We start from the raw sequence: 14,145 nt of genomic DNA, 5'->3' as shown, positions 1-14,145 counted from the left end.
TAGGACCCTCTTCAATTCACCCTGCTGGGATTCCGCTTAGTGTCACCACTGTCAGTGACACATTCCCGCAGAAGGGTCGTGACCGCTCTGCTTTTGGCACTAGAACCCACCCAGTTTGTGTGTGCGGTTGCTTTGTTTTCTGTTCCTTTGTCCGGTTAGTTGAATTATTTTCCACCTATGGTGGGTTTTCTGGCCCAAGGAGCATTTTCCTAGGAGACAAAAAATCCTGGGTTAAATGGGTAAATAAATAAGCTTCCACAATATTCATTTCTGGTATTAATAACAATACAAAAACGGGGGCCAGTGAGAGGAAGAGAGGGAAGGTTGCAGAGTCCCCATCTCCCGTCCGCCACCAGGGGCAGCAATGAGCAAACAGCCCAGCCCAGCCTAGGGGACAAGACAGAAAAGGGGCATCAGAGGTTGGGAAACATAATTTTCCAGATTTGTACCTACAGAAACTGCTCCTTTGGACATAGGACCCGCCGGTGTCCTTTGATTCCGCCTCGCCTGTAAAGTCTCTGGGTTCCACTTCAGCTCTTTGTCCCTCAGGCTCCTGGGAAGCGTCTGGAATACTGCCCTGGTCTAAACACCGACCAGTATGAATTTGTTACCCAGTTTGCCTCTCCCTGAAGGTGGAGGGGAATATGCACACTTGTGCTAACCAAGCTGAGATTTTCCCCCAGACACTTCAGTTAAAGGCACACGGGTTTAAGTTAAACTGCAAACAAGTTTATTAACTACAGAAGTGATTATTAGGGATAGGAAACAGATCAATTCAGAATACCAGCAAATAAAGAAAAATTCAAACTCATCTTAACACACTAGTTAGATTGACTATGAATGAGCAGTTTCTCACCCTGACTGATGATACCAACAGTCTGGCAGATTCTCAAGGCACAAGCTGCATTTGCTTTGCAGCTTGGGTTTCTCAGGTTTCCATACACAGGCTAGAAATCTCTTTCACCTGGGTCCAGCACTTCCCCCAGTTCAGTCTTTGTTCCTCAGGTCTCTCCAGGAAACCTCTTGTGTGGCATGATATCGCTCCCTGCCTTATATAGCTTTAGCATAGGGTGGGAACTCTTTGTTTCAAAACTTGGTTCCCACACCAGTTTGAGGACAACTACATAAGTCCCAAGATGGAGTCTGGTCACCTGCCCTGGTAGAGTCATGGCTACCATTACTTACAGGCTCTCTGGAGTGTTCTCAGGAAGGCTCACCAGGTGGGAGATAAGCTTCTCATAAGGCCAATTGTTTTCCCTGATGGCTCATTATCCTAAATAGGGCCTTCCCAACCACCTATGGAGACTGAAAGCATCTTCACTAGTGGATGTTGTCCAGATGTAACTACATTTGAAATACAGAGACATAGTCAATAGTCATAACTTCAGATACAAAAATGAGACATGCATACAAACAGGATAATCATATTGAGCAAATCATTGCTTTTCCAATGACACCTTAAATGACCCGTCTTGCACAAAAGGCATCATAATTATGCTACAACCATATCATAATAATATCCCTATGAAGACTACGGGGTGCAGTGTCACACCATCTATCTTCATTTACTTTCCCACTGGATTGAACAAGCAATCCTATTCTTTCTGACATGGTGGATGCCTGGATAGGAATTTTTTATTTCTAAATCAGATTATTTCATTTTAACTGTACTGCTTTCCCTTTCACAGATGATCTATTGCCAGCCGTATCCTAACCCTAACCCTAACCCTTCCATCACCTTTTCTGAGACAAGATTATAGTCTATGCACTGCAGTTTCCATTCTCTTCTGCTATTCATAGTCTTCAGTTATCTCAGTAAACTGAGCTTTGGGTTCCTTCCTGGATGTCTCGATCGTGCTGCACTTCTTGGTGTATTTTGTTGTTATTCCCTTTCACAGAAATTAGCATCTCTCCTACTTGGTAATTTCTCCTTCGTATGAAATGATGTAATCTCCCTTGATATTCTGCTGGTGGGAATTTGAAATTATTGCATAAGGAAACTGAATGTTTATTTTTAGAAAGAAAAAACAATGGTACAAGGGCAGTCTTGTTACTAACCTCAAAGGGGAAGACATGGAAAATAACTAATTCCAAAGGGAAAATAACAGAGACAGGAAAATCATTGACCCAATTTTTTTTTTAAAGTTCTGTACTTATTCAAAAGGAATTATTCTGGGGAAAGTTCTCTCGCCTGTGCTCCAACCAGATGATCACAATGGTCCCTTCTGGCCCTGGAATCTATGAATTATCTCTGGCAACTCCTTCCAGAGAGATGGGATATTTCTCTGAAAAGTAGCCTCATGTTCAGGTGAACTTGCTGGGTTTCATTCAGGAAACACCAGCTGAGATTCTGTGGATGGAATTATGCTAAAGGCCTCTACTGACCTTAAAATCTTTGATTCTATGAAAAGTTCACTCAAGTCAACAGTCCAGATTCCCCTCTCACTTACACGAATGGAAAACAAAAGTCATACAGCTGAGGTAAATAGATTCAAGCCCAGGTAAACCTCATCTAGGTAAGAAATGCCAAGCATTTTATCACTTTTGTATATCATATGATTGCTGAAGTTTTGATGTATCTTGAAGTGTCATACATTGGGATTGTAAACTCATTTGTTATGGAAAAGAAATTTTCTGTTAAGATTTTAGCATACCTGTGTGTGCTATAAAATAATAAATAATAAAAGGAGTACTTGTGGCACCTTAGAGACTAACAAATTTATTTGAGCATAAGCTTTCGTGAGCTACAGCTCACTTCATCGGATGCATTCAGTGGAAAATACAGTGGGGAGATTTATATACACACACAGAGAACACGAGAAAATGGGTTTTAACATACACATTGTAAGGAGAGTGATCACTTAAGATGAGCCATCACCAGCAGCGGGGGGTGGGGGGGCGGGGAAAGGAGGAAAACCTTTCCTGGTGACAAGCAAGGTAGGCCATTTCCATCAGTTAACAAGAACATCTGAGGAACAGTGGGCGGTGGGGTGAGGGGGAGAAATAACATGGAGAAATACTGTTTCTCCCCCCCACCCCACCCCCCACTGTTCCTCAGATGTTCTTGTTAACTGATGGAAATGGCCTACCTTGCTTGTCACCAGGAAAGGTTTTCCTCCTTCCCCCCCCCACCCCCGCTGCTGGTGATGGCTCATCTTAAGTGATCACTCTCCTTACAGTGTGAATGCTAAAACCCATTGTTTCATGTTCTCTGTGTGTGTATATAAACCTCCCCACTGTATTTTCCACTGAATGCATCCAATGAAGTGAGCTGTAGCTCACGAAAGCTTATGCTCAAATAAATTTGTTAGTCTCTAAGGTGCCACAAGAACTCTTTTTCTTTTTGTGAATACAGACTAACACGGCTGCTACTCTGAAACTTGTCCTAGCCTGTTTGCAACTGGGGAATTTGGGATTTAAATAACTGAGGTATAAACACAGCACAAGAATCCCTCCATGGACTCTAAATTATGTCTTCACTAATTATCCCAGTGGTGATGGAGGGTTTGTAATTAGGGCCTTTGGGTATTAATTAACACCAACACTGATTGCATCATGTCCTCTGAAATATTGCTAGTAAGTTGCAGTGAGTTTTCAATAGCATGGTCCAAATTGTTCCCTGGTGTACCTCCTCTCTTTTCACTGTAGCTACACCAAGGGTGCGTCTGAACCAGTGTGTTTTTATCCCTGAGATACTGAGCTGGGTATTGATAACAGTTATACCACTGGAGTAAGGGGAATTACTCTGTATTTACACCAGCATAACTGAGATGAGAATCTGGGCCATTGTCCACATTCAAAGTTCTCCAGCATCTCAAAATAATGTGTGATAAAAAATACTACTATCAAAAGAAGAACACAGAAGAATTGCTACGTGTTGTGCTTCCATTGTAACCAGTCCGTGCTGCCCATGGAGGAGAGGCACAGTTACAACCCAGACTGTAAAAACACACACAGAGCTGGGGTTAGAGCCCTGGTCCTTTATTTCCAAACACTCAGGGCCAGAGTGTCAATGGAATTTGTTTGCCTAAAGACGCAGATAGGAACCTAGTGAGATTTTCAAAAGCAGCAGGGGGCAACATACAAAAAATGGACTTTGGCTCCTAACCACTCTAGGTGCCCAAATCCCAGAATCAGGCCCCAGTAGGATTCTCCAAACCTCCACTCAGCTTCTCCCAAACTCTGTAGGCATCTAAACTCAACTTGGGGCCTACTTTTTGCAATGAAATTCCCCAGGGTGCCTAGGTTTCTGTCTCCCGGCATGTGCACTGCAGCCTCAGACCAGGCATGTGGATAACATTCATCCCCGAGTTCCTCCACCTAACTCACCTAAGGGGCCCAATCTGGTAGGTGAGCTCACACAAAAAGTTGGGGTGGAAGGAGGGATTCCCTTGTCACTTTTAGCACAGTGGTTAGGGTACTGAGCTGGGATATCAGAGATCCCTGTTCAAGTTCTCCCTCTGTTGGAAGGGGAAAAGGGAGGATTTGAACAAAGCTATGTTACTTCTCAAGCGAGTGTCGTCACCACTGGGCAATGGGATATTATGGTACTTGGGACTTCCTCTGTGGCTCCAGTTGAAGCTGTTTTCTTCTGGATAACTAATGGAAGAGTCATTGGGTCAGCAAGAAAGACAACAAATATAAGAGTGACTCTATAGTCTGCTGGTCAGAGGACTCCACTTCTTTCTGGGGAGACTGTAGAAAAAACCCAAAACGTCCTAAATAACTGGCTTTGTTCATTTCATGACTGGCTTTATTCATGACTCCCAGATTTGCCCTGAGGAACTGAGAGATGTGAATGTAGAGTTTTGCCCGCCTTACTTGTAAATACGAGTATGCTGAAGCCGTAGAGTCAAGTGTTCCTAGAAAGATTTTCAATCCTGGAGTCATGATATTTAGGTTCCTACATTAGTATTTGGCTGGGGAAATTAACTTTAGAAACCCACATTCAAAAATGTTCCACCTAAATTCATGATGCTGCTTTTTATTGGTTCACATTGATTTTCTCAGCTACCTCTGATAGTCCCAGAGGTGGAGATGTGCACATTGTAGTTTATTACGGATTGAAGGATCTTCATGAGGCAAACCAATCAGGTCATCCTCATTTTCTACCACCACAGCCTGACTAAACAAGAGGGAAACAACAAAGAAGGTAGAAGACACTAAGCTTCTACTGTGACTCATTAAACCAGCAGAATGTATCCCCCTTCCTTTTGAATAAAAAAAAATACATTCACTTGGATTCTCTGAATTCATGTGCATGGCACAAGTTTACCCACAGAATTACTCAGGGCCTCCTTTACCTTTGTATTTTGATGGCTGTAGAAGAGGGGACTGAACAGGGGAGTCAGGACTGTTTAGAAGAGATGGAACCCTTTGTTCAGATCTCTCGGTGAGTTGGACTTTGGTAACATGTAGACAATAATCAAAGTCCCATAGAACAAGTGGGAGGTGTGGATGGAAAAGGCCTTTTGCCTCCAGGGATTAGGAGGATGGTGGAGATATAGGATATTAAAGTTAAGAGAAAAGGGCGCAGAGTGAAAAGTATAGGCAAAGGTTCATTTATTTCTTACAATTCAGACCTATACGATGCAAGAACACCAAAACTGAGGGACAAAGCAGGCTGCTCCCTAAAACAGAGAGGCCTAACACTAGCCTGGCTGGATGCAGAATGACTCACAACAACCCGAGCATACGTTTCCATACAGAGAGCCCCAGTCTGCAAGTGGGACCAGAAAATCCCTTTACACTCAGAGTGACAGCATGTAATTTAAACACAGTTTTCAATACCCCACACTCTGCATAAGGATGAATTAGTTTATGACAAACTTTCTGGACTATAGGGAGTAAGTGGCTGATCTAGGAAGAGAAATGAAGAGTCGTGATTTTCAGACCTATGTCTTAACCAAAAGAAACCCAATCCTTGATGGATAACCCACTCAGTGTGTATTTCGGTCCTGCCAGATGTTCCGTGGCAGAAGATGACAATTAGAGCTCAGTGACCCACTGATTTTTTTTATTTCTCTGCCAGTTCTGGAAAATAAAAGCTTTACCACCAGGCTACAAGTCATTCTCACTTACTTTTCATATCTCAATGACTATTCATGTTAATTCATGATGAGAATCAATAGTCATTAGGCCAAAAAGCAAATCCAAGGATGACTCTGTAGTCTGGGAGTTAAGACGCACACTTTGGCTGCAGGAGATCGAAGTTCAACTCCCTGTTTCAATGACTATTTAATTATTTATACCCAATGGAACCTCTTTTAAAGGAGAGAGAGAGAGCTTCTGCAGAGAGTATTCCACAGGCCAGTACACTTCTTTGTAATGTGGAAGACTGAGGACTTTCCTCCCCTGACCATCAGGCAGAGAGGATATTGAACGTGGGTCTTACACACACACCCACACACACATTTCCCACATGAGTGCAATAACCACAAGTTTAAATGTTATAACAGGAGCGGATTGCTGCCCCGCATCTAAGTCCTGAAAGATTTTGATTGCTTTTTGCTGAAAATATCCAGCTAATTTGAGTTAAATTCATGAATCACTTTGGGCTGGCCAAATAAACTATTCATTCAAACAAAATCTGATACTGTATATACCTCAGTCTATGAACTGCATATGGCCCTGCACCAGGAGAGAGCAGAAAGGTGGGGTGGGTGGTCAGGGGAGGAATGAGCACCTAACCAGTTACACCGAGAAAGGTGAATTACAATATATTTTGGCAAAAAAACAGGGCCCAGAAATGTGGAGGAAGAACAAAAACACCAGGGAAACTCAGTGACATTTTCTTCTTTAATTCATTTTTTCTCCAACTTTGGTGGTAAATTTTTTTATGCAAATAGCGCATTTCTGTCTGTGGTGAGGGAGGCCCATGTTACACTATCTAGGCTGAGATTTGCAAAGTTGCCTAGTGCTTTGGGGTGCTCATTTCCTGTTCATTTTAATTCATTCATTTCTTTTTATTTCGGTGTGGGAAGTAAATTGGGTCTCATGAGCTTTGAAAATTTTGGCCATACATCTTATCTTTGCATTTTATATATCTCTATCAATATCTATATTTATATCAGCATCGATATAGACATTTTAATGACAGGTTTCAGAGTAGCAGCCGTGTTAGTCTGTATTCACAAAAAGAAAAGGAGTACTTGTGGCACCTTAGAGTCTAACAAATTTATTAGAGCATAAGCTTTCGTGAGCTACAGCTCACTTAATTGCATCCGATGAAGTGAGCTGTAGCTCACGAAAGCTTATGCTCAAATAAATTTGTTAGTCTCTAAGGTGCCACAAGTCCTCCTGTTCTTTTTAGATATTTTAATGTTACCTTGATCCTGCAAAGATGTATGAACAGGCAGGAAATTTCACATGGCAGGACACTGAGAGTCCCAACCCTCCACAGACTTTCATTTTTTGTCTGCCCCGTTACAGATCTGCATAGAATACTGCCCAATCCCAGTTCTCCACTCACTGTGGAGGCAACATTTGTCACCTACTTTTCAGAGGTGTAATTGACAACCGAGGATTCTAATCTGTGGAGAATGAATGTCATTGGCTTCAGTGGGAATAGATGAGACCCAGAACCCCTCAAAAGATGTTAAGCCTCTTGCAGAATTTGGGCACTAGTGCTCATGTACAGATGAATGAAGCAGAGTGCTGAAATACCACTTTTCATAAAGAATGTCTCTTACAGTATCCGCAAAAAGAAAAGGAGTACTTGTGGCACCTTAGAGACTAACAAATTTATTAGAGCATAAGCTTTCGTGAGCTACAGCTCACTTCATCGGATGCATTTGGTGGAAAAAGCAGAGGAGAGATTTATATACACACACACAGAGAACATGAAACAATGGGTTTATCATACACACTGTAAGGAGAGTGATCACTTAAGATGAGCCATCACCAGCAGCAGGGGGGGGAAGGAGGAAAACCTTTCATGGTGACAAGCAGGTAGGCTAATTCCAGCAGTTAACAAGAATATCAGAGGAACAGTGGGGGGTGGGGTGGGAGGGAGAAATACCATGGGGAAATAGTTTTACTTTGTGTAATGACTCATCCATTCCCAGTCTCTATTCAAGCCTAAGTTAATTGTATCCAGTTTGCAAATTAATTCCAATTCAGCAGTCTCTCGTTGGAGTCTGTTTTTGAAGCTTTTTTGTTGAAGTATAGCCACTCTTAGGTCTGTGATCGAGTGACCAGAGAGATCGAAGTGTTCTCCAACTGGTTTTTGAATGTTATAATTCTTGACGTCTGATTTGTGTCCATTCATTCTTTTACGTAGAGACTGTCCAGTTTGGCCAATGTACATGGCAGAGGGGCATTGCTGGCACATGATGGCATCTATCACATTGGTAGATGCACAGGTGAACGAGCATCTACCAATTCACCTGTGCATCTACCAATGTGATATATGCCATCATGTGCCAGCAATGCCCCTCTGCCATGTACATTGGCCAAACTGGACAGTCTCTACGTAAAAGAATTAATGGACACAAATCAGACGTCAAGAATTATAACATTCAAAAACCAGTTGGAGAACACTTCGATCTCTCTGGTCACTCGATCACAGACCTAAGAGTGGCTATACTTCATCAAAAAAGCTTCAAAAACAGACTCCAACGAGAGACTGCTGAATTGGAATTAATTTGCAAACTGGATACAATTAACTTAGGCTTGAATAGAGACTGGGAATGGATGAGTCATTACACAAAGTAAAACTATTTCCCCATGGTATTTCTCCCTCCCACCCCACCCCCCACTGTTCCTCTGATATTCTTGTTAACTGCTGGAATTAGCCTACCTGCTTGTCACCATGAAAGGTTTTCCTCCTTCCCCCCCCTGCTGCTGGTGATGGCTCATCTTAAGTGATCACTCTCCTTACAGTGTGTATGATAAACCCATTGTTTCATGTTCTCTGTGTGTGTGTATATAAATCTCTCCTCTGTTTTTTCCACCAAATGCATCCGATGAAGTGAGCTGTAGCTCACGAAAGCTTATGCTCTAATAAATTTGTTAGTCTCTAAGGTGCCACAAGTACTCCTTTTCTTTTTGCGAATACAGACTAACACGGCTGCTACTCTGAAATCTTACAGTATCAAGTTTTATATAAAGAAATGTCAAATGCATGAAAGATAAATCCTCAAAAAGTAGCAGAGAAAGAAAGAAAGAAAGAAAGAAAGAAAGAAAGAAAGAAAGAAAGAAAGAAAGAAAGAAAGACTGATTGATAAGGGGTAACTCTGTTCTCAAGGGCTCAGATGGGCCATGTCTAAGAAACTATATCATTTCATCTCTGTTTTTTTACATGGTAAAATTTGTCCTTTAAGAGTCTATGCCTTTTCTGAAAACAATCAGTTTAAGAATAGCTTTTCTCAGGGACTCATTGACCTCTTTGTTTCTCAGGGTGTAGATGACAGGATTCATCATGTGAGTCAGGACTGTGTAGAAGACTGAGAATAGTTTGTGTAGGACCTTGGGAGTGTTAGCTGTTGGAGCCACATAGACAGTAATCAGTGTCCCATAGAAAAGTGAAACCACAATGAGGTGAGAGGAGCAGGTGGAAAAGGCCTTTTGCCTCCCTGTGGTGGAAGGGATTCTCAGGATGGTGGTGATGATACAAATGTAGGATGTCAGAGTCAATAGACAGGGCACAAGTGTCCCTATGGCAGAGACAATAAATGTTACCAGTTGAAGTGTCTGGGTTTCATCACAGGACAGCTTTATGATGGGTGAAAAATCACAAAAGAAATGATCAATTTCTTTCGAATTACAGAACGTTAATCGGAACAAGAAAATATGTGCTATGGCACAGCCCACAAGGCTACTTATCCAGGACCCTGCCACTAGCTGGAAACAAACCCTGCCATTCATCAGAGCAGCATAACGGAGTGGATTGCATATCGCTACATACCGATCATAAGACATCGCCGTGAGCAGCAAACATTCTGTAGATGACATGACACCAAATAAGTATAATTGCAGAATGCAGCCCTTAACAGAAATGGATCTGTCCCCAGTCAGGAGACTGGCCAGCAGCCTGGGCAGGATGGTTGAGGTGTAACAGGTCTCCAAGCAGGACAAGTTCCCCAGTAAGAAGTACATGGGGATGTGAAGGTGCTGATCAGTCACAACCAGCGCAATAATAAGGATGTTCCCTGCAACAGTCACAATGTAGATCACTAGAAACACGAGGAAGAGAAGGGGCTGAAGTTCAGGGGCATTCCCAAATCCTAAGAGGATGAATTCCACGATGGGCGTTTGATTTCTCCCTTCCGCTTTCTCCATAATCTGTATCTAGAAAAAGAAAATCATTAAATATTGATGGAGTGCACACAGTCAGTTTGTGCTGTTGGATACACTAGCAGAAACCTGGAGTAGGTAACCTCATACCCACTGCATCTCTCCACTAGAAGAATGAAGTTGTCAATAAACAGAGGAAGACTAATATAATTAAGAGATTGAGCTTCCAATACAGGTGAATCAAGAGCATGGAACCCTACTGAATTATGGAAATGTCCCATCTAACTCCCGTAAGCTCCCTTGAATTTAAATAAAGACTTTTAGGCTGGGATTTTGGAATTAATCCTATCAGTGTCATAGCAACAAACCTAAAAGATATAACAAAAAATCAATAGATTGGAAACAAAAGATATTTAGAGTTCAACCACTGGTAGTCTGACCTGCAGCTGGGAGGTGTAATTCCCACCTTGGGTAGACATATGTATACTAGCTATGGTCAAGCTAGCAGAATAAAAATAGCAGTGAGAACAGGATAGCACATACAGGGGCTTGGGAGGGCCACCTGTGGATGTACCTAGGATCTCAGATGGGATTGTACTCGGGCAGCTAGTCTGTGCTGCCGAGGCTATACTGCTATTTTTAGCACAATAGCTCCATCAAAGATAATGTGTGTAGGTCACCGGAGCAGGGAATTACACTGCCCAGGTGCAGCATGGACATAACCCAGGAGACACACACCGAACACCAAAGAGGCTGAGGTTTGTATGAAGGTCTATCCAGCTGTCCTCTATCAAAGCAGATTCAATGAAAAATTTGCACCATTTGATAGATGCAGCTGAGAAACAGACAAAGACACAAAATTAACCTAAACACAGACCATGGGCTGTTACCTGATCTCAGTTACACCAGGGTAAATTGCATCAGCTTCATGCGGATTTACACAAGAGCAACTGAGACCGGAATCCAACCCCATTTAAAGAAATGTAAGCGAAATAGAAATGAAAATTCATCAAGATAGAAATAAGAAAGTCATTTTTATTCAGAAGGGAGAATGTGCCTGGAGAAAAATAAAAAATTGGAGAAAATGAAAGAAAGAAATAAACAGAAAAAGATAAAAATACAGAGTGTGTGTAAGAGAGAGAGAGAGACAGAGACAGAGAGAGATTGTTTATTTCTCCAAATTTTATGAGCAATGAAATACAGATATGTTTAAAGGGAAGTAGCAGATCCTTTCTCTTAAAGCAAAGGTATCAGAGCCAATAAATCTGAAATCTCTTCAATAGTCGTCCCCTCAATAGCATTCATCACCGTATACTTTTCTGACAGGTTTACATGCCCCTTTTCAGGGTTATGTCCCACCTTCCATTGCTGATTTTGGTTGTGTACAGGTTTGGCACTGTTGGTCATTTTGAAAAAAAAATGTTTTTTAATGTTTGGACTGGGGAATGTTGTGTGCTTGTGTTTTGATACATCTGGCTGATTTCTTAGAAAAAAGGGAAGGGTTAGTTTGAAAGAATAGGAAGAAAGAGCTTAAAGAAAAGGAATTTTTAAAAAAGAAAGATTGGTTCAGTTTACTAAGGAGAGAGGTTTTTAAAAGAGTAGGGATTGGTTATTAAAGAAAAGAGATTTTTGTTTAGGTTTATGAAGGAGAGAGGGGTTTAAAGAAAAAAATTGGAAGAATAGAAAGAGAGAACGTAATGAAAAGCAGTTTAACAAAATAAAAGGTTGGTTAGGGTAGGTAGGTTTACTAAGGAGGGTGGTTGCTTATTAAGGAAAGGAAAGATTTTTGGTTAGGTTTATTAAGGAGAGAGGGTTTTAAAGATAAAAGTTTGAAAGAAAGGTTATTATAAAATACAAAAAATATGAAATAAAAGAGGAAAATATCAAGATGGATTGAAGGAGGAGCATTTAAAAAGAGTTATTTTGAAAAAAGTATGTATATAAAGGGGAAAAGCATTAGGTTGAAAGGGAGCACATGACCAAAAAAAGGGCATTTTAAAAATTAGCAAGAAAGCCTGTGTTCAGTGACAAAGGGCTGTGTGACAGGTAAAGTATCGAAAACAGCAAGAGAGAGAAAGATCTTTTTTTGTTTGTGAGCAGAACACATGGCTAGTGAGAGAGGTAAATTATAGAAAGCGGTAGCAAGAGCCAAGCAGCAAGCTTACCCAGCGGCTGTCCCTAGGGAAATGATAACTATACTGGAGGCTGCGAGCCTTGGGATTAAACCCTGCTGAACCAATCAGAAGCTGTTCTACAGCCCACCGTCTCCTCCTTCCTCCCTTCCCCATCCCTCCTGAGATAAGCCCTTTTCCACAAGGATGTTTCCACAGCTTTTTTATATAGTTAAAGTTTTACTGGAAATTGACTTTTAATTTAAGTTTTGTAAAGGAATATACACTTAAAAAACAAGCATGTTTGAAGAAACATTTCCCCAACACAACAAACATTTCCCCCAACACAAAAATAACTAGGAGTCCTTGGCTGTAGACCATGGATCGTGTGATGTGATCGATGGTCACATAAACACCACCCTATACTGGAAACCTACTGACCACTGTATTAACCAACATGCCTGTAGCTTTCATCGAGACCGAATCACACGATCCATTGTCAGCAGCCAATAACAGACTTAAAAGTGGCAATTCTTCAACAAAAAAAACTTCAAAAACAGATTCCAAAGAGAAAATGCAGAACTGGAATTAATTTGCAAACCGGATACTAGGAAATTAGGCCAGAATAAAGACTGGGAGTGGCTTGGTCACTACAAAAAGTAATTTTCCCTCTGCTCATACTCACACCTTTTTGTCAACTGCTGGAAATGGGCCACCTTGATTGCATTGGCCTTGTTAACAATACAAAAGTAATTTCTCCTCCCTTGGTGTTCACCCCTTCTTGTCAACTGTTGAGAATAGACCACTTCCACCTTAATTGAATTGGCTCATTAGCACTGACCCTGCTCCCCCCACCCCACTTGGTAAGGCAACTCCCATCTTTTCATGTGCTATAATATATATTCCTCTTACTGTATTTTCCACTCCATGCATCTGATGAAGTGGGTTTCAGCTCACAAAAGCTTATGCCCAAATACATTTGTGAGTCTCTAAGGTGCCACAAGGACTCCTTGTTATTTTTGCTGAGACAGACTAACACAGCTACCACTCTGAAACATTTCCCCCACAGGTTGTCCTTCATTTAGCACTTTTACACATGTGTTTAAATTAAAAAATAAACAAGCATGCAGAAGCACCCCCAGAGTTGAAACCACGAACCCCTAGTAACTGCCAATTTGTAAAAGTGATAAAAAGTTTCCGCCCTAAGTTTCAGACTAACATTGGTTATTTTTTAGTGAGGACAATTTTAAGCTGTAGCAAAAGCAGTTATTAAAAGCAACTTTTGTAAGAGATAAGAAGACTGATAAACCACAGGTGTGCTTTTGAAAGATTTTCCCAAAGGAAAACTTTTGTAAAGAAATTATACAAAGCACAGGTTAACTTAAAAGAGTTAACCCTTTTCACAAGAGATAAGATTTTTGTTTTCTTTAGCTTTGTAAAGGCTGAATATTATTTACAATAAAACAAAATATTTTGATTAGAAATAATTCTATGTAAAATACAAAAGACTTGTATAAATACTTTAGCTCTGTCACACAGCCCTTTGTCACTGAACATGGCTACTTTTTAAAATTCCCTTTTTTTCTGTCTTGTGCATTCTTTCAACCTTTTTTTTTAACCTTCATATTTTCTTCTTCTTTTTTTTCCAAAATCTCTCTTTTTAAATCCTCCTCCTTCAATCCACCTTTATATTTTCCTCTTTTATTTCATTTTTTTTCATTCTATAATAATGTTTCTTTGAAACTTTAGTCTTTAAAACTCTCTCTCCTTAATAAGCCTAACCAAAAATCTTTCCTCT

The 14,145-nt window shown here is 40.9% G+C and overlaps 1 protein-coding gene across 1 annotated transcript; it reads right to left on the bottom strand.

Moving 5' to 3' along the window:
* Positions 1–9,288: 9,288 nt before the first annotated feature.
* LOC119842239 (olfactory receptor 5V1) lies at positions 9,289–10,516 on the bottom strand. The gene has a single exon (XM_038370146.2). The coding sequence runs from the start codon at positions 10,279–10,281 to the stop codon at positions 9,319–9,321; it is 963 nt and encodes a 320-aa protein (XP_038226074.1). The 5' UTR covers positions 10,282–10,516; the 3' UTR covers positions 9,289–9,318.
* Positions 10,517–14,145: the final 3,629 nt, after the last annotated feature.

Source organism: Dermochelys coriacea, chromosome 13, assembly GCF_009764565.3.
Source record: "Dermochelys coriacea isolate rDerCor1 chromosome 13, rDerCor1.pri.v4, whole genome shotgun sequence".
Classification (NCBI taxonomy): domain Eukaryota; kingdom Metazoa; phylum Chordata; order Testudines; family Dermochelyidae; genus Dermochelys; species Dermochelys coriacea.
This window is presented reverse-complemented; position numbering and strand designations above follow the sequence as displayed.

Bases quoted from the DNA above. Each gene is read 5' to 3' on its own strand.
- LOC119842239 (XM_038370146.2), bottom strand. From the start codon at position 10,281: ATGGAGAAAGCGGAAGGGAGAAATCAAACGCCCATCGTGGAATTCATC.